The sequence below is a fragment of the Herpailurus yagouaroundi genome, unplaced genomic scaffold (genome assembly GCF_014898765.1).
Source record: "Herpailurus yagouaroundi ecotype Mexico unplaced genomic scaffold, PumYag 141, whole genome shotgun sequence".
NCBI classification, from domain to species: domain Eukaryota; kingdom Metazoa; phylum Chordata; class Mammalia; order Carnivora; family Felidae; genus Herpailurus; species Herpailurus yagouaroundi.
The window spans coordinates 74,811,152-74,837,298 of record NW_024412396.1 but is presented as its reverse complement, the minus strand read 5'-3'; the positions used below and the strand labels follow the sequence as shown (position 1 = coordinate 74,837,298).

General features: G+C 44.4%; 1 protein-coding gene across 2 annotated transcripts in view; it reads left to right on the top strand.

The window, feature by feature from the left end:
• The window catches only part of PPP1R13B (protein phosphatase 1 regulatory subunit 13B), a 99,643-nt gene that overhangs the window by 62,214 nt on the left and 11,282 nt on the right, over positions 1 to 26,147 (top strand). The window contains exons 5-8 of one of the 2 annotated variants that reach the window (XM_040478320.1): positions 18,782 to 18,883; positions 20,870 to 21,044; positions 21,819 to 22,015; positions 24,182 to 24,346. In XM_040478320.1, coding sequence (XP_040334254.1) covers positions 18,782 to 18,883; positions 20,870 to 21,044; positions 21,819 to 22,015; positions 24,182 to 24,346 — 639 coding nt within the window. The remainder of the gene's footprint in view (positions 1 to 18,781; positions 18,884 to 20,869; positions 21,045 to 21,818; positions 22,016 to 24,181; positions 24,347 to 26,147) is intronic. The other variant, XM_040478321.1, reaches the window with a different exon arrangement.

Sequence of the window (26,147 nt, the reverse complement as noted above, 5' to 3'; positions counted from 1 at the left end):
CAAATCAAAATTAGCCATAAATGTGAGAGTTTATTTCTGGAAGTATTTGTTATTAATATTGTGACTTGGTCCCCCTGTGTAACATATGGTACCTGGGACTCACCTGTGCCTAGTGTCTCCAAATCAAGTAACATTTCAAGTGTCTAGAGAATAAACTTGTAGGTTCCACGTCTAGAGTCAAAGGTTGCCAGTTTCAAGACGTAACTCTTGTATGATGCACCTGGGACTGTCCAGTCTCCCCTCGTCTAGTTCAAGTGTGTCTCAGTTCTGCTAGGGTGCTTATTTTGTGGCTGCTGTCTGTTCACTTCTGACCATTTTTGTTGTCTCCTCTCCTGTTAGTTTATTTCTGTGGTTGTATGTTATTTGATGCCAAAATCCCTTTACTGTCATGTATTGGTTTGGGGATTTAAGGACATTAGGATTAAATAATCCTCCACTGTAAGCAAGATGAGGTGTGGATTTCTTTCAGTTTTCCCTGTTGGGATTTGTTGAGTATACTGATTCTGAGTGTTACCATCTATCAACATGTCTGGAAAATTCTCTACTATTATCTGTGCAGGTATTTCTTCTTCCATATTCTTATTTTTGTTTTCTGGAATGCTTATTAGACATGTTATATCTTTCATTTTATTCTCCTTTTCTCTTAATTTTAATGTTTTATTCTTGAGAGAGAGAGAGAGAGAGCACGTGAGCAGGGGAGGGGCAGAGAGGGAGACACAGAATCGGAAGCAGGCTCTAGGCTCTGAGCTGTCAGCACAGAGCCTGAGGCGGGGCTCGAACTCACTAGCCGTGAGATCATGACCTGAGCAGAAGTCGGAGGCTTAACTGACTGGCCACCCAGGTGCCCCAATTTCTCTCTTTTTTTAAGTTTATTTTTGAGAGAGAGAGAGAGAGAGACAGAGAAAGAGACAGAGTGGGGGGAGGGGCAGTGAGAGAGGGAGAGAGAGAGAGAGAGAGAGAGAGAGAGAGAGAGAGAGAGAGAGAATCCCATGCAGGCTCTGTGCTGTCAGGGCAGATCCCAACATGGGGCTCAATCCCATGACCCTGGGATCATGACCTGAACCAAAATCAAGAGTCGGACGCTGAACTGACTGAGCCAGCCACCCAGGCACCCTGCTTACTTTCTCTTTTATGTTTTTACTTTCTTTGTCTCTTTATATTGTGTTCTGGGTAGTTTCTTAGGATATATATTTCAGTTAATGAATTGTGCCTTTACTTGTGTTTATTTGGCTGTTTAGTATATATAATGTACTTTAAATATTATTTATTATAAAAAAACAAGACACAGTCTGGGAGAAAATACTTGCAAATCTTATATCTGACAAAGGACTTGTATCCAGAATATGTAAAGAGCTCTTAAAACCCAATAAGAAAATAAACAACCCAGTTTAGAAAGAAACAGATAGGGGTACCTGCCTTGAGATTCTCTCTCTCTCCCTCTCTCTCTGCCCCTCCCCAACTTGTGTGTGCATGCACTCTCTCTCCCCCCTAAAAAACTTAAAAATTTAAATAAATAAGCAAACAAACAAATAAGAAGCAGGGAAAAGATTTGAATAGATGTTTCACCAAAGAATATATGTTAGGGTAAGCACATGGAAAAATGTTCAACATCATTAGTCTTTAGGAAAATACAGTTTAAAACCACACTGTTAGAAATACCACCTATTAGAATATCTAAAACTAAAAAGACTCATCCTAAGAAGTGTTGATGAGACTGTGGAGAGCCCAGAACTCTCAAACACTGCTGTTGGGAATGTAAGGTGGTACGATCTGGAAAACTGTGACAGTTTCTTTAAAACTTGGACATGAATCTTTTATGTGATCTGAGTATTTACCAAAGAGAAAAGAAAGCAAATGTTTATACAGACTTATACATGAATGTTCATAGCATTTTGATTTGTGGTACCCAAAATCTGGAGGCAAAATTAATGTCTAGTAACAGGTGAATGGACAGAAAACATTGCACGTCTGTATGGTGAGATCTTACGAGCAGTAATGAGGAGCAAACCACTGATACCTGAGGCAGCATGGACGGATCTCACTGTGCTGAAAAGCCAGACCACAAAGTACATAACTGCTTCATTCTCTGTGCATAAAACTCTAGGAAATGTGGACCAACCTCTAGTAGCAGAAGATAGATCGGTGGTGGCCTGTGAACCTGGGAGCCAGGTGCAAGGAGGAGGCGGGAGGGGGAGCCACAAAGACACAAGGCCCCAGGGTACAAGCCAGCTTCAGTGTTCCGTCATTGCCCGGAGCTTCCGCCACCTCTCTGTAACTTCCTCACTGGTGTGTCAGCCCAGCGATGCTGTCAAAAATAGGTGTTTATGTTTCATCTTACCTTGTAGGTGCGGTGATCAGGAGTACAGTTCTGTGTGTCTTGGGGGCCGTGCTGTCGGACACAGAGCAGTTCCCGTGGTGTTTTGCTTGTAGCTCTCGGGCAGCATGTGGTGGTTTTTCTCTTCGCGTTATTTGTGTTCCTTGATAGCCCTGTTTTCCTGCTGATCTTTCCAGCCTTGATCGTTCCTAGCTGCTTGCCTTGGGTATAAATCTGTGTTGAACCAAACTGAATTTATTTGGGTGAGTTTTAATCATAAGAGTAATTCGCGTTTGTAGGATAAAATAGCATATTACGTACTATTACAGGGGGTGGGGAGCCAGTATACATTTTAGATACTAGTTGACTCTTAGTAATTTGTGAGGCTTAGTAATTGTTGGAATACGAAATACTTCAGCTCCAGAAAAGAGTGAAGTGTTAGAGAGACTCAGTGTCACTGAATGTTTTTTGGGATACAAATAAGTCTACATGTTTATAATATTTATCTTGATATCATTATCACCTATTTCGTTTGCCCTCCAAACCTGAACATTTATAACCATGGAGACGGCAGAAAGATAAGTGATTTAATGTGCTAGAAGATTATGTGGGTATAAATGGATTTGATCAGGGGCGCCTGGGTGGCTCAGTCGGTTAAGCGGCTGACTTCGGCTCGGGTCATGATTTTGCGGTCTGTGAGTTCGAGCCCCGTGTCTGGCTCTGTGCTGACAGCTCAGAGCCTGGAGCCTGTTTCAGATTCTGTGTCTCCCTCTCTCTGACCCTCCCCTGTTCGTGCTCTGTCTCTGTCTCAAAGATAAATAAACGTTAAAAAAAAATTTTAATGGATTTGATCATAATTATTTGGTCAGAGTTTTGTTTTAAGGCATGTTGGTCATTTTTGGAGTGACATTACATGTGAGAATCCAGTTATACTTCAAAAAATCAGTTAATAGTTTCAAACAAATATCTCATTATGATTACATTCCCACATAGGATGCTGGCTGTTTGGTCTAATTTTTTATTTTTTACATTTTTTTTATTGTGAAATATACAGAAGAATGTGTAAAATACGCACAGGTGAAGAAATTACTAAAAAAACAAAACAAAACAAAACCCTGTTCAGATAACGATGACCTAGGCTTAAATTTCTCTCTATTCTTTCTAAAACAATTCTGTCCAATTTATTTTGGTTTTAGACAGGCCAGAGATCTAAAAGCAAGGTGTTTGGTGATGGCTGCTTGAAGTCTGTTTCAAATTCCACAGCGGTGTTTTTGGAGATAGGTGTGTAAACAAATCACAGTGCAGTGTGGGAAGCGCAGTAAAAGTAGAACAAGGCACCAGAGTAATAGGCTATGGTTTGGTTAACTTACTGAGGTGGGTATCAGGGAAGATCTCCCCGCAGAGGTCAAACGAGTCTGCAGAGGTACAGGGAAGAGCACAAGGCGCTCTGAGAAGCAGAGATCGAGAAACACGGTGGGGACGACAGAGCATAAATTGTGGGGACGAGGAGGGGGTGATGCTGAAGAGGGAAGAGAGCTGAAGTGTTCTGGTCAGGGAGCAGCGGGATCTTCACTGTGCCACAAGCTGGGACTTAATCCTGTAGGGTATTAAGATCTGTATGCTGAAAACTGTAGAAAGCTTATGAAGGAAATTGAAGAAGATACGAAGAAATGGAAAAACATTCTGTGCTCATGGATTGGAAGAATAAATATTGTTAAAATGTCAGTACTACCCAAGCAATCTACACATTCAATGCGATCCCGATCAAAATTGCACCAGCATTCTTCTCGAAGCTAGAACAAGCAATCCTGAAATTTGTATGGAACCACCAAAGACCCCGAATAGCCAAAGTAATATTGAAGAAGAAAACCAAAGTGGGAGGCATCACAGTCCCAGACTCCAGCCTCTACTACAAAGCTGTAATCATCAAGACAGCATGGTATTGGCACAAAAACAGACACAGAGACCGATAGAATAGAATAGGGACTCCAGAATTGAACCCACAAAAGTATGGCCAAATAATCTTCGACAAAGCAGGAAAGAATATCCAATGGAAAAAAGGCAGTCTCTTTAACAAATGGTGCTGGGAGAACTGGACAGCAACATGCGGAAGAATGAAACTAGACCACTTTCTTACACCATTCACAAAAATACACTCATAATGGATGAAGGACCAGAATGTGAGACAGGAAACCGTCAAAACCCTAGAGGAGAAAGCAAGAAAAAAACCTCTCTGACCTCAGCCGCAGCAATTTCTTACTTGACACATCTCCAAAAGCAAGGGAATTAAAAGCAAAAATGAACTATTGGAACCTCATGAAGATAAAAAGCTTCTCCACTGCAAAGGAAACAGTCAACAAAACTAAAAGGCAACCGACGGAATGGGAAAAGATATTTGCAAGTGACATTTCGGACAAAGGGCTAGTATCCAAAATCTATAAAGAACTCACCAAACTCCACACCCGAAAAGCAAATAATCCAGTGGATAAATGGGCAGAAGACATGAATAGACACTTCTCTAAAGAAGACATCCAGATGGCCAACAGGCACATGAAAAGATGCTCAACGTCACTCCTCATCAGGGAAATACAAATCAAAACCACACCGAGATAACACCTCACACCAGTCAGAGTGGCTAAAATGAACAAATCAGAAGACTATAGATGCTGGAGAGGATGTGGAGAAACGGGAACCCTCTTGCACTGTTGGTGGGAATGCAAACCGGTGCAGCCACTCTGGAAAACAGTGTGGAGGTTCCTCAAAAAATTAAAAATAGAACTACCCTACGACCCAGCAATAGCACTACTAGGAATTTACCCAAGGGATACAGCAGTGCTGATGCATAGGGGCACTTGTACCCCAACATTTATAGCAGCACTTTCCACAGTAGCCAAATTATGGAAAGAGCCTAAATGTCCATCAACTGATGAATGGATAAAGAAGATGTGGTTTATATATTCAATGAAATACTACTTGGCAATGAGAAAGAATGAAATCGGCCTTTTGTAGCAACGTGGATGGAACTGGAGAGTGTTATGCTAAGTGAAATAAGTCATACAGAGAAAGACAGATACCATATGTTTTCACTCTTATGTGGATCCTGAGAAACTTAACAGAAGACCATGGGGGAAGGGAAGGAGAAAAAAAAAAAAGAGAGAGAGGGAGCCAAACCATAAGAGACTCTTAAACACTGAGAACAGGGGCGCCTGGGTGGCTCAGTCAGTTAAGTATCCGACTTTGGCTGAGGTCAAGATCTCATGGTCCGTGAGTTTGAGTCCCATGTCGGGCTCTGTGCTGTCTGTTCAGAGCCTGGAGCCTTCTTCGGATTCCATGTCTCCCTCTCTCTCTGCCCCTCCCCCACTCATGCTCTGTCTCTCTCTGTCTCTCAAAAAATGAATAAATGTTAAAAAAAAAATTAAAAAAAAACTGAGAATAAACTGAGGGTTGATGGAGGGTGGGAGGGAGGGGAAATTGGGTGATGGGCATGGAGGAGGGCACCTGTTGGGAGGAGCACTGGGTGTTGTATGCAAACCAATCTGACAGTAAATTTCATATTAAAAAAAAAAAAAAACAAAAAAAAACGAGAGAAGGACAGGAGGGAGCCCTCTGGTGCTAGTGCTGTTGGAGTTCTGCGTCCAGCACAGGGGATGGGAATGGCTGGAGGCAGGCAGCCCTGTGAGGTCACTGCTTGCCACAACTGGAATCCCAGAGAGAGACTTCCATTCAAAGGAAGTATTTGGAAAGAGGAATTTCAAGGTTATGGAGATAGAAGCTCAAAAGGTACATCTGTAAACTACAATTTAGAAGAAAGGAGATTTCACTTCGTTCCTTCCTGTAATTCACGTGCATCTGCTTGTATGAAACTGTCCCAAGAAAGTAAAAAGAGGGAGTTAGGCTTTTTTAGACTTCCTCTGGAACAGTACAAGCAATGATTAGGCATGCCTCCTCCAGGAAGCCCTCCACTATCACTGAGCAGTCTATTTTGTCATTTCTCATAATCTTCCAAAAATAGAGTAGCCTAGAGTTCTCGTTCTTCTATTTTATTTCTTTATTATTATTTGCTAGAATCAAGTTATCTTTAGATTTTATGTTTCCCAGTGGGGGAAATTAATCCTTTCCTCTTACATTGAACCATATGAAATTGCTGATGTCTGACCATCTACATTTTTCGATCTACAAAAACAGCATTTTCATATGATTCAAACTAATAATCAGATGGCATCTGGTAGAGCATTTACCCTTTGGTACAATAAATGAGTGGTATTTAGGGGCAATCGTACGTGCCTGTGCTGCAGCCTGGTGAGAAAAAATGGGAGGCCAGTACATCCTGTGTGAGGGAAAGAACATGCAGCCTGCCATCCGGAGACCCTGACACTGCTCCTGGCCCACCCCTGTGCTTGGGAGAGCTGTTCAGCCTGCTGCCAGAGCTCAGCTTTCTCGTCTGTGCAACAGGCTTAAGAACTTTCCTATAAGGGTTGTGTAAACGTCTACTAAGATAACCATAAATTCAGGTTTATATAAATGCCTAACATGCAAGTGCTTGTTGTGTGTTGTTGAATCTCTAGAATTCAGAATGCATGACATACTGAGTTCTCTCCCATCTCTGGAAGTGATGTCAGATCCTGAGTGTCAGAACAATCGCATGAGAGGTTCTGCAGAGGATCAGGAAAAGCTTCAGGAAGCAGATGGCATGGCCACTAGATCTTAAAGGATAGGTAGAGTTTAGGAAGTTGGGGGAAGGGCTCTGTAGCCAAAAGGAATAATCTGAGCAAGAATGTGAAGGTGGGGAAGTGTGGCTCTGGAATGGAGAGGCAGACACAGATACGAGGAAGAGAGAGAGAGAGACAACACTGAGCAGCAGCTTCTATTTTGAGCAACGTCGTTTCAAGTCAGTGATGAGGCTGAGGTTTCTGGGGAAATGTTACAGCCATTAATGGAAGTAAGAGATTTAGGAGGAAGCCAGGGTGGAAGGAGAGGGAGGAGCTTGGTTTCACACATGCCAAGGGTAAAGTGCTGGCATGCCACACGAATCAGGGTGTGACTCTGGCGGGGGCAACAGTGGTACCGGGGCTCCTTTGAGGAGGCCACGGGTGGGCGGCTGGACCCACCAGAAGGCCCTTTGTGTTTTCCATGCAAACTAGCTCAGAAAGGGATGAGTAGGACAGACCCTTGAGCTTACAGCATGCCATCTCACCACAACTTGAAAGCTTAGGGAATTTTCTTTTCCCAAGTAATATAGTAACATTCTTGTCTGTTATAACCAAAGATGAAGTTATTTAGTTGAGTATTAAAATCAGAATACCAAAAAATAAAATAAAATAAAATAAAATAAAATAAAATAAATAAAATAAAATAAAATAAAATAAAATAATAAAATAAAATAAAATAAAATAGAGCTGACATCTGAAGTGACCCATTAGCCAGTAGGTATTTAATTGCTGACAGAATCCACTAGCCTTTTCTGATAACTGACTACCAAGGAATATATGTTAAGCATTGAGGATAAAAGCAGCACTTATAGTTAAAACCTCTATTGATTGCACTCTTAGCTAGCTCTCTTAAACATATGCCCATAACATAAACATTCTCTTTCTTTGTTGTATTGTAACACTGCTGTTGGGAATAACAACTAAACTCCTGTATGTAATAAATAATAGGATGATAGAAGTAAAGAGTCTTTATGAGGTTTTACAGCAAATGGATGTGACAGTTTTAAAATATGAAGATTCTTGGGGCGCCTGGGTGGCTCAGTCAGAGTCCGACTTCAAAGCGTCCACCTTTGGCTCGGATCGTGATCTCACGGTTCATGGGTTCGAGCCCCGTGTCGGGCTCTGTGCTGACAGCTCAGAGCCTGGAGCCTGCTTCGGATTCTGTGTCTCTGTCTTTCTCTGCTCCTCCCCATTCATGCTCTGTCTCTTTTCTCTCAAAAATAAATAAAAGTTAAATAAAATAAAATAAAATATGAAGATTCTTTAAAACGCCTCTCTTCACAAAGTGGAGTTCAATTCCCCTCTTTTTCTCCCAAACTTAGTGACTAGCTCCTAGCAGATAGAATTTGGAGATAGTGGTGCAATGTGACTTCTGAGGCTAGTTCACTAAAAAGATAGCTTCCCCCTGGCACTCTGTCTTGGATGATTTGCTCTGGGGGAAACCAGCCACCGTGTTGTGAGTAGGCACAAACAAGCAGCTCTGTGAGGAGTCCACTTGGTAGCCATGAGAGTGTGCCATCTTGGAATCAGTTCCTCCAAACCCAGTCAAGCCTTAGGACAGCTACAACCCTGACATTTGGCTGGGCCTTATGAGAAATCTTAAGCCAGAACTGCCCAGCCGAGCTGTTCCTTAATCCTTTATCCCCAGAAGCTATGAGCCATAATGAACGTTGGTTGTGTTTTAAGCCAGTGAATTTAGATGTGACCTGTTATCAGCAATGGAGAACTACTATGTATCCTTGGAATGAATAATGTGAGCTGTTGATGCCCAGATCATTCTCACAAGTATAAAATATATGAATTGAACAATGAAGACGTCCTTACATAAATAATAAACATATGTGGATGCAGTTGGAAAATAAAGTGTCATGTAATGAGAGTGTGTTGTACTCGCCAGTGCCAAAAGTGGAAAAGCAGGCTTCACAGTATGTGTTGTTGGTGAGGAGGGGAGTGCAAAGGACTCATTCTTTGGAATGGTTTTGATATGTAAATTATACTTCTGCATCATTTTTGTCACCAGTTTTTCAACTTTTGGGGAGATTGCACTCAAACTTAAAAATAAAGTTTAGGGGCGCCTGGGTGGCTCAGTCGGTTAAGTGTCTGACTTCGGCTCGGGTCATGATCTCGTGTTCTGTGAGCTCAGGCCCCATGTCGGGCTCTGTGCTGACAGCTCGGAGCCTGGAGCCTGCTTTGGATTCTGTGTCTCCCCCTCTCTCTCTGCCTCTCCTCTGCCAGTGTGCGTATGTATGCGCACTCTCTCACGTGCACGCACGTGCTCTCTCTCCTATAAATACATACATACATACATACATACATACATATATACATACATAAATGAAATGAATGAATGAATGAATAAATAAATAAATAAATACATACATATTAAAAGTAATAATAATAAAGTTATAGCCCACAACTGTATGGTCAACTAATTTTTGACAAAGCAGGAAAGAATATCCAATGCAAAAAAAGTCTCTTCAAGAAAAATGGTGCTGGGAAAACTGGACGGCAACATGCAGAAGAATGTAACTGGACCACTTTCTTCCACCACACACAAAAATAAATTCAGTATGGGTAAAAGACCTGAATGTGAGACAGGAAACCATCAAAGTCCTAGAGGAGAATGCAGGCAGCAATCTTTCTGACCTTGGTCAGAGCAGCTTCTTACTAGACCTGTCTCTGAAGGTAAGGGAAACAAAAGCAAAATCAAGCATGAACTGTTGGGGCCTCATCAAGATAAAAAGCTTCTGCACAGTGAAGGAAACAATCAGCAAAACTAAGAGACAACCTACAGAATGGGAGAAGATGTTTGCAAACGATACATCTGATAAAGGGTTAGTATCCAAAATCTATAAAGAACTTCCAAACTGGGGCGCCTGGGTGGCTCAGTCGGTTGAGCGTCCGACTTCGGCTCAGGTCATGATCTCACAGTTCGTGGGTTCGAGCCCTGTGTCAGGCTCTGTGCTGACAGCTCAGAGCCTGGAGCCTGCTTCCGATTCTGTGTCTTCCTCTCTCTCTGCTCCTCCCTCATTCATGGTCTGCCTGTTTCTGTCTCTCAAAAATAAATTTTTTAAAAAGTTAAAAAAAAACAAACTTACAAACTTAACACCTAAAAAGCAAATAATCCATTGAAGAAACAGGCAGAAGACATGAATAAACACTTCTCCAAAGAAGACATCCAGATGGCTAACAGACACATGAAAAAATGCTCCACATCACTCATCATCAGGGAATTACGAATCAAAACCTCATTGAGATACCACCTCACACCTGTCAGAATGGCTAAAATTAACAACTCAAGAAACAACAGGTGTTGGCAAGGATTCAGAGAAAGGGGAGCCCTCCCACACTATTCGTGGGAATGCAAACTGGTACACTCACTCTGGAGAACAGTACGGAGGCTTTTAAGTATTTACCCAGAGGATACAGAAATACAGGTTTGAAGGGGTATGTGCACTCCAGTGTTTAGAGCAGTATTGTCAACAATAGCCAAACGATGGAGGGAGCCCAGATGTCCATCGACTAACGAATAAAGAAGATGTACACACATACACACACACACACCCTGGGATAGAAGTCAGCCATCAAAAAGAATGAAATCTTGCCATTTGCAACTACGTGGATGGAGCTGGAATGAATGGTGCTAAGCAAAGTAATTCATTCAGAGAAAGACGTTATAGGATTTCACTAATACGTGGAATTTTAGAAACAAAACACATGAATGTATGGCAAGGAGGGTGAAGAGGAGAGGGAAGCATACCACAATAGACTTTTTTTTTTTTTAAGTTTATTTATTTTGAGATGAGAGGGGCAAAGGGGGTGGGGGGAAAGAATCCCAAGGAAGGCTGTGAACTCACAAGAGGCTCAAACCCACGAACCTGTGAGTCGTGACCTGAGGCAAAGTCGGCCAGCTGACTGAGTACCTAGGCGCTCCACCCCTATGGACACTTAACTATAGAGAACAAACTGAGTGAGGGTTGGTGGAGGGGGATGGGGGATGGGCTGAATGGGAATTCAGGAAGGTACTTGCGATGAGCTCGGGGTGTTGTAAGGGATAAATGAGTGAATTCTACTCCTGAAACCAATATTGCACCGTATGTTAACTAAATAAAATTTAAACAGAAATAAAGTTATAGGACAGGAAAGCATCTTTAGGGTAACACAAGCTAAACAAGAGAGCACTTCAAAACAGGTAGAGCTAGGGTCACCTGGGTGGCTCAGTTGAACGTCCGACTTCAGCTCAGGTCATGGTCTCACGGACTGTGGGTTTGAGCCTCGCATCGGGCTCTGTGCTGACAGCTCAGAGCCTGGAGCCTGCTTCCAATCTTGTCTCTCTCTCTCTCTCTCCCTCTCTCTCTCTCTCTCTGCCCCTCCACCACTCTCACTTTGTCTCACTCTGTCTCTCAAAAATAAATAAATGTAAAAAAAAAAAAATTAAAAAAAAAACAGGTAGAGCTAACCCACATGCACAGTGGACCAGAGGGTCGTAGAAGCCCCCCCCTCTTCGTCACTTGGCATGTGCACCCAGAACACATCGTTGGGACTCATCCAAGCCTGGTGCACGGTTTAGAGTTGTGCCATATCCTGTCCGCTGATGAGCGGCGGCTGGGTTGAGTAAATTGGTGACTGTCTGAAAGTAATGTCAAAATATCACTCCTTACAGAGCATTTAGTGTGTTTGGAGTGAGTCATTATACCAAAAAGAAAACAAAAACCGCCTGAAAAATGGCATAATTTTTCAGGAACTGGGATAGTTAGAGTCATTACCTAAATGGACACTATGCAAGGTGGTGAATCCTTTCGTTTTCATAGATAAAATTGCAATCTTTCATAAGTTTTTTGCATGTTAGAAAAATACACTTGGCACATACTGACAGGCTGTTTGAATAAGATATAAAACGAAGTCTTCTTCCTAATATCATTCGCAGCTTAGGTTGGGAGACATGCGTATATATATTGCATAATTGTCTACAGTGGTTTGTTTTGAGAAACTTTATTACATATTTTTAACGCCTCAATTATGGTAACACCACTCTCAAGTTTAAAACATTACCTGAAGAGGGGCGCCTGGGTGGCTCAGTCGGTTAAGCGGCCGACTTCGGCTCCGGTCGTGATCTCGCGGTCCGTGAGTTCGAGCCCCACGTCGGGCTCTGTGCTGACAGCTCAGAGCCTGGAGCCTGTTTCAGATTCTGTGTCTCCCTCTCTCTGACCCTCCCGCATTCATGCTCTGTCTCTCTCTGTCTCAAAAATAAATAAACGTTAAAAAAAAATTTTTTTTTGATAAAAAAAAAAAATTACCCGAAGAGACAAAAAAAAAAAAAAAAAATACTTTTGATTAAAGCCATGGTACCAATTTGACGTGTGATCTAAAGGTTTCCATCATAATTATCAAGTAAGTCATAGTTTTTCTGAACATCTTAACATTTTAGTTCTAGTAGCCTGTTTTTCAGGGAGACGATGGCTTCATGAGTCATGACTCCTACACATAATTGGTACAAAGGAGACTTTGCCTGGGAAATAAGCCCCTTCTCCTTATCTAACTTCTGGCAAATTTTATTTATTGATAGCTTATTTGTTGAAAATCTGGTCATAGTATGTTTGGTTTTGATCACTTAATTGTGGACATTTTTATCCTTTTTAAAATTATTTTTTTGTAACTTTTAAAATTATATTTATGAAATCCTTTCTTTGCCAAGATGTTAAAATCTTATTTAAAAAGAAGATAATTAAAATGTAAACATTGACAGCAAGCGTTGGCAGGGATGCAGAGAAACTAGAACTTTCTTACGTGCCCCGTGGCGGTGTAAAATGTTACGTTTCACTTTGGAAAACAGTTTGGCAGTTTCTGTGAGTTCAGCATACACTTACCACACAACCTACCTGTTCTACTTCCTTGACTTTGGTTACCCAAGAGAAGCCAGAACACTTGTCTGCGTAAATACCGGTACGTGAGTACTTAAGACACCTTTAGTCATCATAGTCCAAAAGTGGAGACAGCTCCCGTGTCCATTGACAGATGGATAAACGAAATGCGGTGTCTCCGTACAGCTGAATACTACCCAGCAGTAAAAAGGACAAGTTTACCGACACATGGATCGACACCGCGAATCTCGGAAGCATTGTGGGTGTGAAGGAGGACAACCCAAAGAGGCACACACTGTGCAGTCCCATTTGCGTGGAATTCTCAGGAAACAGAACGAGGCTATCAGGATAGAATGACAGGCCCCACCTCCGGAGTTGGGGGGGGGGCGGGGCTAGGGGCAAGAGGAGTGGAATTGACCAGCAGGTGTCAGAATGCATTCAGCAGTGTACTTTAAATGGGTGCTTTTTACTGCTTGTAAGCTATACCTCAGTAAAGTTGATTTTAAAAGTAAACATTGGTTTCACTGTGTATTTGCTAAACTAGCCAGTTGTTCTGTTTTAATCACTACCGGTATGGGTATCTTGGCCATTTTGTGTATGAGATGGTCTAGATTATGTGCTTGTCAATTTTTTAAAAGTTGCTAACATCTTAAATTTAAGACCATAAAAGTTTTATTTTTGCTTATTTTGGGCGTTGTGAAATAATTTTATTAGAACTTTCTGTAAACTCAGGAACAAAAACATACAGAGGGGTTAGCTTCTTGTTTGGTTTCATTGTTTTGGGAAAGGAGATTTTAAGAGAATCTTTTTGTTTTTAGACCCACAGCTCCCATAGTGACTAGACCCAGGGTGGCTGAGTGAGGTTGTGAAACATCCTGCTCTTCTGGTTCCTCGTGACCTTCCTAGGGCAGGGGAGAGGCTGAACACGCACTTTTACGAGAGTCCTCACTGCTACGCTGAGAAATGCTGTTTTTATTATTTCACAGTGAAGATCCTAAGTATAAAGAAAACTGAGCTCAGGTTCTGTACCTCATAGTCGAATTTGATGAGTATCCTAATTGCTTCCCTTGTGAGAATCTTATCTCGTTGGTCAGAGTAGCGACACACAGAACACAGGGAGACATTTCACTGGTCTTTTATCTTACCTGCCACGTCTCGGATCTTGGCTGGCATAGCCAGGGTCAGCGAGGGATCCCGGTGTGGTGTGCGATGTGTATCGCACTCCGGACAATTCCAGTTCCCGTCACCCCTCACGACTGCCTTGCCACTTGTCCTCGGTCACTTCCTCGCGCTGGGATCTCGAGCACGCAGTTTGTTTTATTTTTTTAGTGTTTGTTTATTTTGAGAGAGAGCATGAGTTGGGGAAGGTTGGGGGGACGGTGCGTGGGGACAGAGGATCCAAAGCAGGCTCTGCACTGACAGCACAGAGCCCGATGTGGGGCTGGAACTCCCAAACCATGAGATCATGACCTGAGCCAAAGTCAGATGCTCAACCGACTGAGCTCCCCAGACGCCCCCAGAGCACATAGTTTAGTTTCTTCATTTACAGAGCTCCACTGCCACTGCCGCTTCCAGCCTCTCCAGGCAGACAGGCATTAGGGGGAAGGGATCAGGAGGAAGGCGATAAGGGCCAGAGGGGGCTTGTGTTAATGAGGTGCTGAGAGACTCTGGGGGCACCCGGAGGGCTCAGTCGGTACAGCACGCAACTCTTGATCTCGGGGTCATGAGCTCGAGCCCCACAGTGGGAGTAGAGATTACTTAAATCATTTTTAAAAAGAACCTGGAGAGGCCGTTGAAATGGTGAGGAGGATGTAGGCTCTTTGTAGGACGACAGAATGAAAAGTGTGGGCTTTTGAGTTTGGGAAGATGCCGTCCACACTGGAGTGTGAGGAAGCCCCGACTGGTTCGTAAATCCACTGCCCCGTGGCGGGCTAGGACCCTGCAGCTGCCGGGGCCAGGAGTCTCTGGAAGTGTCTCATTAGTCAGAGGGCCCAGTGTCAGTTCTCTGTCGGGTCAGTGTTTTGTATGCAAAAGTATTGTAACTTAGAGAATTGAGTCTTTTATCATTTTTGTAGGTAGATTTGTGGACGTTTGGAGAAAGAAGGGGATATGACCAGATACGTGATGGTGAAGGCTGGGGGCCAAGGTGCCCGTTTTCCTCTGCTCTTGCGGGGAGTGGGGAGTTTAGACGTGGAGTTGGGTGGGCCACGTTTGTTGTGAGAAATGGGAGAGCAACCCGCATTCATAGGGAGCACAGACATGTCCCCAGAGTCCAGATGCAGGTAGAACGTCTCGTGAGAGGGGCCCGAGCCGTGGGGCCCAGGCAGCAGCCCCTGCAGGGAAGGGTATGAGAGCAGCGGGAGGCCGGCGAGGTGTTTCCTGTCCTCTGGGCCCTGCGTGGAGGAGCCTGCTGGGCCGCTTCTGAGAGACAGCGCGAGCACCCACTTCTGCGCCAATCGTGCTGCTTGTGGAAGTGGCTCGTCCTCTCTGTGACCTGGAGCTGAGCTCACGAGGTGACTCGGCCAGGAGGGACCTCCGGGAGCCCAGGGAACGGGATTTGATTTCTTCTTACTCGATGCGATGACAAGAAACAAACGAGGAATTCGGTCATAGGTTTGTTGGAATGCACGTGGAGACCTGGCAACTGGAAGGAGGGCTGAGCTGACCTGGAGGGAGCACAGTGACAGGCCCCTCATAAAAGGACTGCATTGAGGGGTTTCGTTGTCCTGAAAACTGAAAAGGTGCTTCTTTTTGCTGAATTTTCACATTGAATAATTCAGGGAAGATATACTAACATATAAAATGTAGCATATTTGTTGACTCGTAAGTTTATGGTGGTTGGTGTTTTTAGAACTCAGTTAAAATACAGTTAAGGGGCGCCTGGGTGGTTCGGTCGGTTAAGCATCTGACTTAGGCTCGGCTCGGGTCGTGATCTCACAGTTCGTGGGTTCCAGCCCCGCATCGGGCCCTGTGCTGACAGCTCGGAGCCTGGAGCCTGCTTCGGATTCTGTGTCTCCCTCTCTCTCTCTGCCCCTGCCCCGTTCACACTTTGTCAGTGAAGTTACACGGGTGGTGCCGCACACGTGCCAAAAAACTGGAACAGTAGAGAATAGTGTGGCTCTTGTGTAAGGTTGACACACGAATTTGTGAGGTGTTCCATATTTTTTGTGTTAGCTGTGCTGGAACTAAAATGAAAATAAAAAACAAAAATTCACAGAAGAATGTTCACTTTGAAAAAATTTGTTGAGCCGTGCACACTGATGCATAGTTTTCTGTATATAAGGTCTTCTTGAAGGTGTACAGTGTTATGAAGTTACAACATATATTAGTGTATGCGTAAGATCTACCTGAATTACTTATGCCACACGGCACTGCCCTAAATGACAGAGCAGTGTGGTGTGATGGTGACCGGTTGAATGTCTCCTCTGTGCTCTTTTCACTGTTGCTGTAAGTCACTGGAGGGGAGACCAAATAAGGTTTGTTGAAGTTGTAAATTAAGAAATTAACATAAATTGAGAGATTTGGTGACTGGACGTAGTTTTTCTCTCGTCAAAAATACCTTCAAGAAGTAAGAGTTCTAATGGTTTGAGAAATACCTTTTATTGCAGTGATTAGAATATTGTAGTAAGTGGAAATTAGCAAGCCCTTATTAGAGTTAAAACAGAAGTTTCAGGCATTTTGAGGGTATTGCCGGGCATTTTTGCTTCTCGTGCAGTAAACAAATTATTTTTCAGATGGAAGTTTCTGTAATGTGGCAGTTCACAGTGTCTAGTTCTGAAAAGGGGTTTGCTCCATATTGTTCCCTTAGGATCTTAGATAAACAGAGTGGGGGTTCCAGATGGCAGCGTTGGACATTTTTCAAGAACGCGCTTGAGCACCTTGGGAGACGGGGAAGCCCAGAGTCAGCGCAACAGGGGTACAAGAGGGTGGAAGGGGAAAGGGTTGCTAAGAGTACAGATGAACAAAGTAGAGAGTAGTGGCCTGGGGAGGGGCTGGACGCTGCCACAGGAGGGATCGGAGGGAGACCAGCCTGGCTGGAATTGTAACTCTGCCCCTTCACCGCCTCTGAGGGTGCCCTAACACGTGTCCCTGCACCTCTCCCCGTGACTCCTCCCCCAGCGTGGGGCGCACATACAGTCCACACACACTTGTTACGAAGATCATGTCACACCGCCTGTAGCATGCCCAGCGTGGTAGCTACAGGCAGTTCGTGTTTAGTAAAGAGCGTGCTATACCGATGGTCGGAAACAAGGACCCTGCGCCCTGCTTTGCCACGTGGGCCGTCTCACCTGTGGAAGATTCTTTGAACTCCTCCGCGCTCGTTTTCTCCCCTGTAGAACGGGGATGTAACGTTCTCACCTGGTACTGTTACGGTGAGGCTCAGCACCCTCACCGGTGGAGGCACCTAGTCCAGAGCCTGGTGTTACTAATCAGCAGCAGGGCATAGGGACGTGCCTTCCAGTTCCATCAGTGACCGCTCCTCTGGATCTTACCGTCTCGTACTCACTCCTCGTACAGAATTCTGTCAGCAGTGGGTCAGTCCTCGGTGTTTTTATGGAGGTATTTGTACTTTTAGAATCGTCTGTGTTTTTTAGCTTCTTGAGACCGGGTGGCAGTAAAATGACATTTGTCCCCAAGGGTTGCTACACATTCATTTTTTAGGTTGTGTATTCTCAAACATTTGACATCTCCATTCATTCAGATTCATCCTTAAATAGCCAATCAAAAAAAGGTTTGGGACCCCCCCTTTCTTTCCCCCAGTATAGTTAACATACAGTGTTATATTCGTTTCAGGTGTACAATACGGTGATTCAGCAATTCCATACATGACTCATCAGGATAAGTGTACTTTTAATCCCCTTTGCCTGTTTCTCCCATCCCCCACCGCCCTCCCCTCCCCACCCACCCCCAGTTCCGGTAACCATCAGTTCTCCAGAGTCCGTGTTTTGGTGTGTCTCTTTTTTTCTTTGTTCTTTTGTTTTGTTTCTTAAGTTCCACGTGAGTGAAATCATACGGTGTTTATCTTTCTCTGACTGACGTAACACTGTCCTCTTTAGATCCATCCATGTTCTGAATGGCACCGTTTCGTTTTTTATGGCCGAGTAATATTCCGTCGTCTGTGTGCACACCACATCTTCTCCGTCCATTCGTCTGTCAGTGGACACAGGCTGCTTACATAATTTGGCTATTATAAATAATGCTGCAATAAACATAAGGGTACATACATCTTTTCAAATTAGTGTTTTCATTTTCTTTGGCTAAATACCCAGTAGTAGACCCATATTACTGGGTCATACGATAGTTCTATTTTTAATTTTCTGAGGAAACTTCATATGGTTTTCCACAGTGGCTGCATCAGTTTGCATTCCCACAAGTGTGTCTCCTGGGGTGTGTGTGTGTGTGTGTGTGTGTGTGTGTGTGTGTGTGTGTGTGTGTGTGTCTGCCCGTCCCTTTTTTTTTTTTAATTTTTTTTAACGTTTATTCATTTTTGACAGAGACAGAGCATGAGTGGGGGAGGGGCAGAGAGAGAGAGGGAGACACAGAATCTGAAGCAGGCCCCAGGCCCTGAGCTGTCAGCATGGAGCCTGATGTAGGGCTCGTACCCGTGAACGCACGGTCATGACCTGAGCCAAAGTCGGGTGCTTAACCGACTGAGCCACCCAGGCATCCATGTCCCTTTTGAATATAGTATCTGGTATATTTAAAAAGCTGTTATTTATATTTAATAAAAGCTGTCAACGAGTGAGAAAAGTTCTTATGTACCAAGTAATTTGTATTATCCTAACTTCTACAAGGGAGGCTCTTTAAGATCCTGATGCATATTTGTTCTGACACGAGAAAAACGATTATGCAGATAGACCTTACATTGCAGCCTGACCGTGTTTTGCTCCCCATAGGTTGGAAATCCACGTGTAGAACTTACCCTCTCAGAGCTCCAAGATATGGCAGCCAGGCAACAGCAGCAAATTGAAAATCAGCAGCAAATGTTGGTTGCCAAGGTGAGTTTATAAAAGCAGAGGTGGGAAAATGTTCATAAAGAGTGTTATTCAGCAGTTTCTTTAGACTGGAGTGAACACACCCATGGGCAGCACTTGTAGGTAGGACCAGGTCACGGAAGTATCGAACACAGTGTCCTCCTGTCTTTGTTACCTCTTCTGTAATGATACATGAATACTGTAGCTTCTTCGAGTTGGGAAGGTGTTTGAGCAAGACCCTGGACACCCACACTCAGATACCCCAGAATAGGAGGTGGTTGACCTTAGTCAGCTATAGCTGAAATCTGGAGGAAGACACTGGTCATGGGCCCACAAAACAATGACAGTTGGTTATCTAGGCTTCCTTTATGCCACTCCACGCGGACTTTGGTTTGTGACGACGCAGGGCGGAGTTAACGCTCTCTACCTACACGAGTTGTGCATTTGTCATTGAGATGCCTTAAGAAAATTTGAACCGTTTCTTATCACAGACTGAAAAATCACCCCTATCACCCAGGCCTGCTGGAGAATATTCTTGTTGGAATGATCTCTGAAACTGCTATATAAGGAGAATATGGAAACATTTCTGCCTGGGTTCTTATTGCTTTCTCTGTAGAGAGATTTGCTTCATAGCCAAATGTCCAATCCCACTTTTTTCATTTATTGAGTGACCATATAATTCATTGTACTATATCCACTTTTTTTTTTTTCAACGTTTATTTATTTTTGGGACAGAGAGAGACAGAGCATGAACGGGGGAGGGGCAGAGAGAGAGAGGGAGACACAGAATCGGAAACAGGCTCCAGGCTCTGAGCCATCAGCCCAGAGCCTGACGCGGGGCTCGAACTCACGGACCGCGAGATCATGACCTGGCTGAAGTCGGACGCTTAACCGACTGCGCCACCCAGGCGCCCCAATGTACTATATTCACTTTTATGTGGATATATTATAGCATAAATTGGGCTTGTTTTTAAAAGTTATCTTGCAGGAAGAAAAGCTGTCTTGCAAGGTTTATTGGATATACAAGAATAAAAAAAAACCAGTTTAGAGTTAAGTAAATTGAGAAGTATTTCATCCCATTAATAAGGTTTCTCAGATGAAGTGCACATAGTGTTATGCAGTTATGACATTCTCTAGTTCTGCTTTTTGTTTCCTTTCCAAATACTGATCCAAGAGTATTACCCCTAAGGAAATTCTTAGATATTTTCAGCAGCATAAATTACAAGTTAATGCTAACACAAGTATATGCTGTACGCATTCAAGCACATATTTCCTTACTTTGGAGTGTCACGTGTGATTCCTACATAATCACACTTAATCCTCTCCTTACTTAGGTATATTTTACACGTACATGTGGGACTGTGATTCACGTCAACTGTTACCCCATCACACTAATAGGGAAAAGACTCTTGAAGAGTATTGCGTATATTTTTACTCTAGGATTGTCCTGTTTTCATTTGGAATGTTTCATTAGTTTCAAAGAAACTTAACCCTAAAGAAAACAAACACTTCCTTGACTGTTCATTGTGACCTAGCAAATTAGAGGTTTATTTCCTTACTGATCAACTTGTCTTCTTTCAGTATAAAAGCCCTTTGCTTCAGTGCCGGTTTCCTTTAAGAGATAAATAAGGGACCTGGGGAAGCTGCTTTGTGGCAGCAGGAAACGTGCAACCGACAGCAGGAAACTTAGGCTGGACGGGGCTTCACACAGGATGAAGATGAGACTGTGTGAGCGGGTGTGGCGCGCGGGCCGTCCTCCTGCGGAGAGACTGAGGAGGTGTTTATGTGAACTGAGTGTGTAGATCGGTGTGCGGAGTACAGCGCCCTCATCAAAGTCTTCAGCTGTATGTGTCCAGGCGTTCCGTTTTGTGTGGGCTGACGTCCGCAAGAGTCCGTGAGCAGTTTAACGATAGCTGATGCTGTGCTGTCGCACACTGAGACCTTTTTTTAATGTATGAAAGTGATCATCTGCTTCGATTTTCGCAGTCACCTGTTTCGTTCTTTTGTCAGGAACAACGTTTACATTTCCTAAAGCAGCAGGAGCGCCGTCAGCAGCAGTCTATCTCTGAAAATGAAAAGCTTCAGAAACTGAAAGAGCGAGTCGAAGCCCAGGAAAACAAGCTGAAGAAAATCCGCGCCATGAGAGGACAAGTAGACTACAGCAAAATCATGAACGGCAACTTGTGTACGTTTGTGCCTCGCCCGGCGCCCGTGCTCAGGCGTAGATAAGATGAGAGTCCAGCTTCTGGACGCTTTGCACGCGTGGACCAGTGTCACATCTTGCTATAGAAAGCACAGTGACGTGTTGCTCCGATACCTGCATCTCCAGGGATGCGGATAGGTTAAGAGATCCTAGAAAGTCTCTCAGTGCGGTGGGCAGGCCCGTTGTTAACATTTGTAACACGTTAGCCGCCCTCTGCGTTGGGGCCACGGCGCCGTGAGACTCCACTCATTAGGAGGGTCTCTTTAAATTGAACGGCCTAAACTTCATCTGTGTAGTAAGATAAACCATACAGATGCTCATTTCTTACTTTTGTGTGTGTGGTTCTTTGTTCCATTATCAATTTGGTTAGTGCCTACTTTGTGTGACAGTGACCAGCAAGACAGACTTGGATTCACACCCCTTACAAAGACTTTGGTCTGTTGGTGCATTGAGATTCCTAAGTGGCTTGGCCAAGCTACTCTTTGGACTGGCTGCCCCAATTAAAGCATATTCAGTAATTAGTGCACACATAGTTTGCTGTATGGGCAGTCACATCATGTATTCCAGAGGCTTGTCAGAAAGTGCATTGGATTACGTATATCACAGTTTTCTCCCCAAAGTCTAGCACTAGGTGATGCCACAGCTGAGTTGAATGCACAGAAGTGAAGAAATCACAAAACCAAAATAACAAAATGCCACGCATGCACACAAATATCAATAAATGATGTCTTTTTCTTTATCGGGGGGACATTTTAGCTGCCGAAATAGAAAGGTTCAGCGCCATGTTCCAGGAAAAGAAGCAGGAAGTACAAAGTGCAATATTAAGAGTTGATCAGCTCAGTCAGCAACTGGAAGATTTAAAGAAAGGAAAGCTGAGCGGGCTCCAGTCTTACAACGGCAAGCTGGCGGGACCGGCGGCGGCGGAGTTGAAAAGACTGTACCAAGAGCTACAGGTGACTTTGCTGGGTGTGGGGAGCAGTGACATTAAGGCCTCTTTCAGGCTTTCTTCTTAGCAGTTTAATAGCAGGCACAAAATGTACTCAGTAAAAAGGATTTTTTTTTTTTTTTTTTTTTTTTTTTTACTGTTTATTAACTTTGAGAGGGAGAGTGAGAGCCAGCACAAGCCTGGGAGGGGCAGAGACGGGGAGAGAGAGAATCCCAAGTAGGCTCCTGGTGTCGGCACAGAGCCTGACGTGGGGCTCGATCCCACAAACTGAGATCATGATCTGAGCCAAAATCGAGTCAGACAGTTAACCTACTGAGCCACCCAGGCACCCCGGGGACAAAGAATTTTTAAAACAGCATTGCGATGTAATTCACATAGCATATGGTTCACCCACGGCGAGTGTACAATTAGTGGGTTTTGAGCATCTTCAGAGAGTTCTGCATCCACCACCACGGTCCATCTTAGAACGTCTCCACCACCCCCGAAAGAAGCCCCATCCCTCTTCACCATAACCCCACACCCCCTATCCCCTAACCTGGCAACCGTGAACCTGCTGTCTCTGGATTTGCCTATTCTGGAAATTTCATATGAGCAAGTCACGCAGTGTGTGTTTTTTGGTGACTCTTAGCACGTTTCAGTGCAGAGGTTCAGTACGGAATTTAATTGGCAATATGATGAACTGGGGGAAAAGTTAAGCTTTCGGTGACGTTTGATGTCTCTGTGTACCCTGTGTTTTGATGAGAGAGATGCCTGTTGTTAAATTGTCGCCTCACTCAGCCTCAGCTTCTGTCACAGACCTCCACAGACTGGGGGACGTTAGCCACAGACGTGGATTTTCTCACAGCTCCATGGGCGGGGTGTCCAAGGGCAGGGTACCGGCACATTGGGTTCCTGGTGAGGGTTGGCTGCCTGCTGTGTCCTCACAGCTCCGGCCTCTCTCCTTCCTCTGATAAGGCACCGACCCGTCACGGGGGCCCCACCACCAGCTACCATCACACTGAAGGCAACATAGGGATTTGGGGATGACCCATTCAGTCCAGAACAGTCCTCAAGATTTCCATTTCTCAGAAGTTATCATTCAGCAGATGATTTTTCAAGCCAGAAACAAGTTTTACAGTTCTGTTGGCACTTGCCAGAAAAGTTATTATATCATTTTTATGAAATGAAAATACGTAACTACAGAGAGTAAAATTACTTTTGTTGCTGTTAAGTTCTCTAATGTAAATGCATAGAAATAAAGAATGTATGGCTTCTTTTACATTTTAAGCAATTATTAAAAGTTCAGGGATTTATTTTAAGTTTATTTATTTTGAGAGAGACAGAGACCGTGTGAGCAGGGGAGGGGCAGAGAGAGGAGGAGACAGAGAATATCAAGTAGGCTCCGTGCTGCCCACGCAGAGCCCAACGTGGGGCTCAAACTCACAAAACCGTGAGATCATGACCTGAGCCAAAACCCAAGAGTCGGATGCTTAACCTACTGAGCCAGCCAGGTGCTCCAGAAGTGCAGGGTTTTTAAGGATTTTTTTTTTTTTTTTTTTTTGAGGCGTGATGGATGTAGTATATTGACTTACACTGATTCATTTGCCAAGTTTTCTGACTGCAACCTAGGTCACAAAGTCCACGTTGCCTCCTGTCTGGCACACACATGTGCATCTGAAAGAGCTTAACGAGGCTTAACCTTCTGTGTGTGGTGCACACTGATGCCTTCTGTTCTGTATTTCATTTTTTTAAGTGCTGGCTACAAGCCGCTAAAATGCCACCACACATTCCAGTTGGAGAGCAAGGCCATCCTTTGTGAATTTCTTGCCACCTCCACAGTAGGATGCCTCATTCAGTGGACTGTGTGGGGTGGAGCAGTCACCTGTCCTTGGGTCCCTAGAGGACATGCTCGGTAAAGTGCCATTGCCAAGGGCCACGGTCATGATCTTCCGTGGCCGTCACTAGTACCGGTCACTCCGTGTGCTCTGAAGAAGACGTTTGCTTGCAGACACAGAAGAACTCCGTTCTGGAGCCATCCACGTACACCTGTGGAACATTTAGCACATGGGTGACCGTGCATTTTATAAATACACATAAGTACTTAACGTTACTACTTTTTCTTCTGTTTTTACTTTACCTGGCAGTGAGAATTTGTTTAATGCAAATCCTGAAAGTCGTATTTTTTATTTTGCAGATTCGTAATCAGCTTAACCAGGAACAGACTTCAAAGCTCCAGCAGCAGAAGGAACTCTTGAATAAACGCAACATGGAGGTGGCCGTGATGGACAAGCGGATCAATGAACTGCGTGAACGTCTTTATGGGAAGAAAATTCAGGCATGTGAGAAAGAAAATATTTGTGTAAGATAAGCTACTAAAAATGATTCAATGCACAATTGCACATCTTCACTATAATGGCATTTTGCTCCCCCATCTGCCACAGCTGATAAAACATAAATTGGCCATAAACCATTAAAAAAAAAAAAGACAGTAGAAACCTCTTTCCAAAGCCACATTTATTTCCTGGTATGTGAAATCAAAACCTCCCTGGCCACAGCCACAGCCACTGTCTCCCCACCCCCATCTCCCCTGCGCTGTTGTGTCTCCACCCTTGGGGAAGCTGTGGTTCCGGCCTGGCAGCACCCGGGCATGGTCGGTCCCACTCTGCCACTTGAAGCTGTGCCACGTGGGCACATTCCTTGACCTGTGCAGACTCGAGTCCTCGCTGCAAACTGATATGTCCTGCCTGCCCCAGCAGTCGTCGTGAGCATTCTTAGAATAACCCATGTGGGAGGGCTCTGTAAACTCTGCAGCAAAGTGCTCTATAAAGGGTTAGTGCTTTTTAAAAATCTTTATTTGGTATTTTGACTTTCAAAGGTAATAAATGCTCATTGGAAAATGAAAACAGTGCAGAAATACTTAAAAGAAAATTTGAAAGTTCCTGCCACCCTATTCCCATTCTCCAAACAGGATAGTTTTAATGATTCCAGTCTTTTGCTTAATACAGACAAAAAGGTACTTAATTTTTAATTGAAAATGGAATTGTAGGAATTATATCATTTGCACTCTTCTCCTCGTCTTTTTTAACTGCAACATGGGTATCTTTCTAGGTCATTACCTCACTCCTTTTGCAGCTTCTCTACAACACCCCACATCCCGGGGCCTGTGGCCCCTTTCCCTGACCTCCTCGCCGGGTGTCCCCGAGTCCTGCCGTTAACTCTCGGCACATCAGTGAGCAGGAGCACTCCCAAGAGCTTGGGGGACGAGGCACTGCTATGTGTGGCTCCTGGCCTGCCTTCCATGGTGGCGCCAGGGTTTGAAGGAAGCAGTGCCTGAGTGCAGGGCTGGAGCGGGAGGGGGAGGTGGGCGGGCGTGGGCACCAGCTAGCTGGGAACAGCTCCCCAAGTGTCCTCGTCCACACTCCGTAATTGGTACTTTGACAGTTTGACAAGTAACCTCTTGTCAGCTGCTGCGGCTCTGGAGGCAGCTCCCGGGAGGCCAGTGAGAGCCCTTCTGGGGCTCTGCCTGGGTGGGCTGGGGTGAGGGGTGGGGACTGCCATTTCTTTGTCCTAATGAGTGGTGTCAGGTGAAATCTCTTATTTACAAACCAATCTACCCCCCCCCCTTTTGTTTTTAAACCAGAGAGTTCGTGGTTGATCTGTAGGACTCTGTGTTTTCAAATGACAGTTCTCCCATACTTGCCTGGCAGGGGAGATACCATGGTCAAATGATGGTTCTCCTTGCTCTTTCGAGTATCGTCCTCTTGCTCACACAGCACTTTCTGGCTGTGCTCCATCAGTCAGGGTTCTCCAGAGAAGCGAGCGGAATGAGCAGGGATGTGGAGAGTGATTGCTGGGTGTATAGACTGACTTTAAGTAACTCGCTCACGTGGCTGTGGAGGCTACATGCCTGACACCTCCAGTCCAGACACGCAGGGGCCCTTGATGCCGTTGCTCAGGTCTGTAGGTCGTCTGCAGGCCCAGGGGCCTCTTTCTCCGAGCACATCAGTCTTTTCTCTCTCAAGTCCTTCGGCCGATTGCACACGGCCCACCCACACTGTGGAGAACAGTCCGCTTCATTCACAGTCTAGTGATTTAAACGTTGGTCTCTTCTCAGCAGCATCTAGGCCTGTTTGAGTAGATATCTATGGCCTAACCAAGTT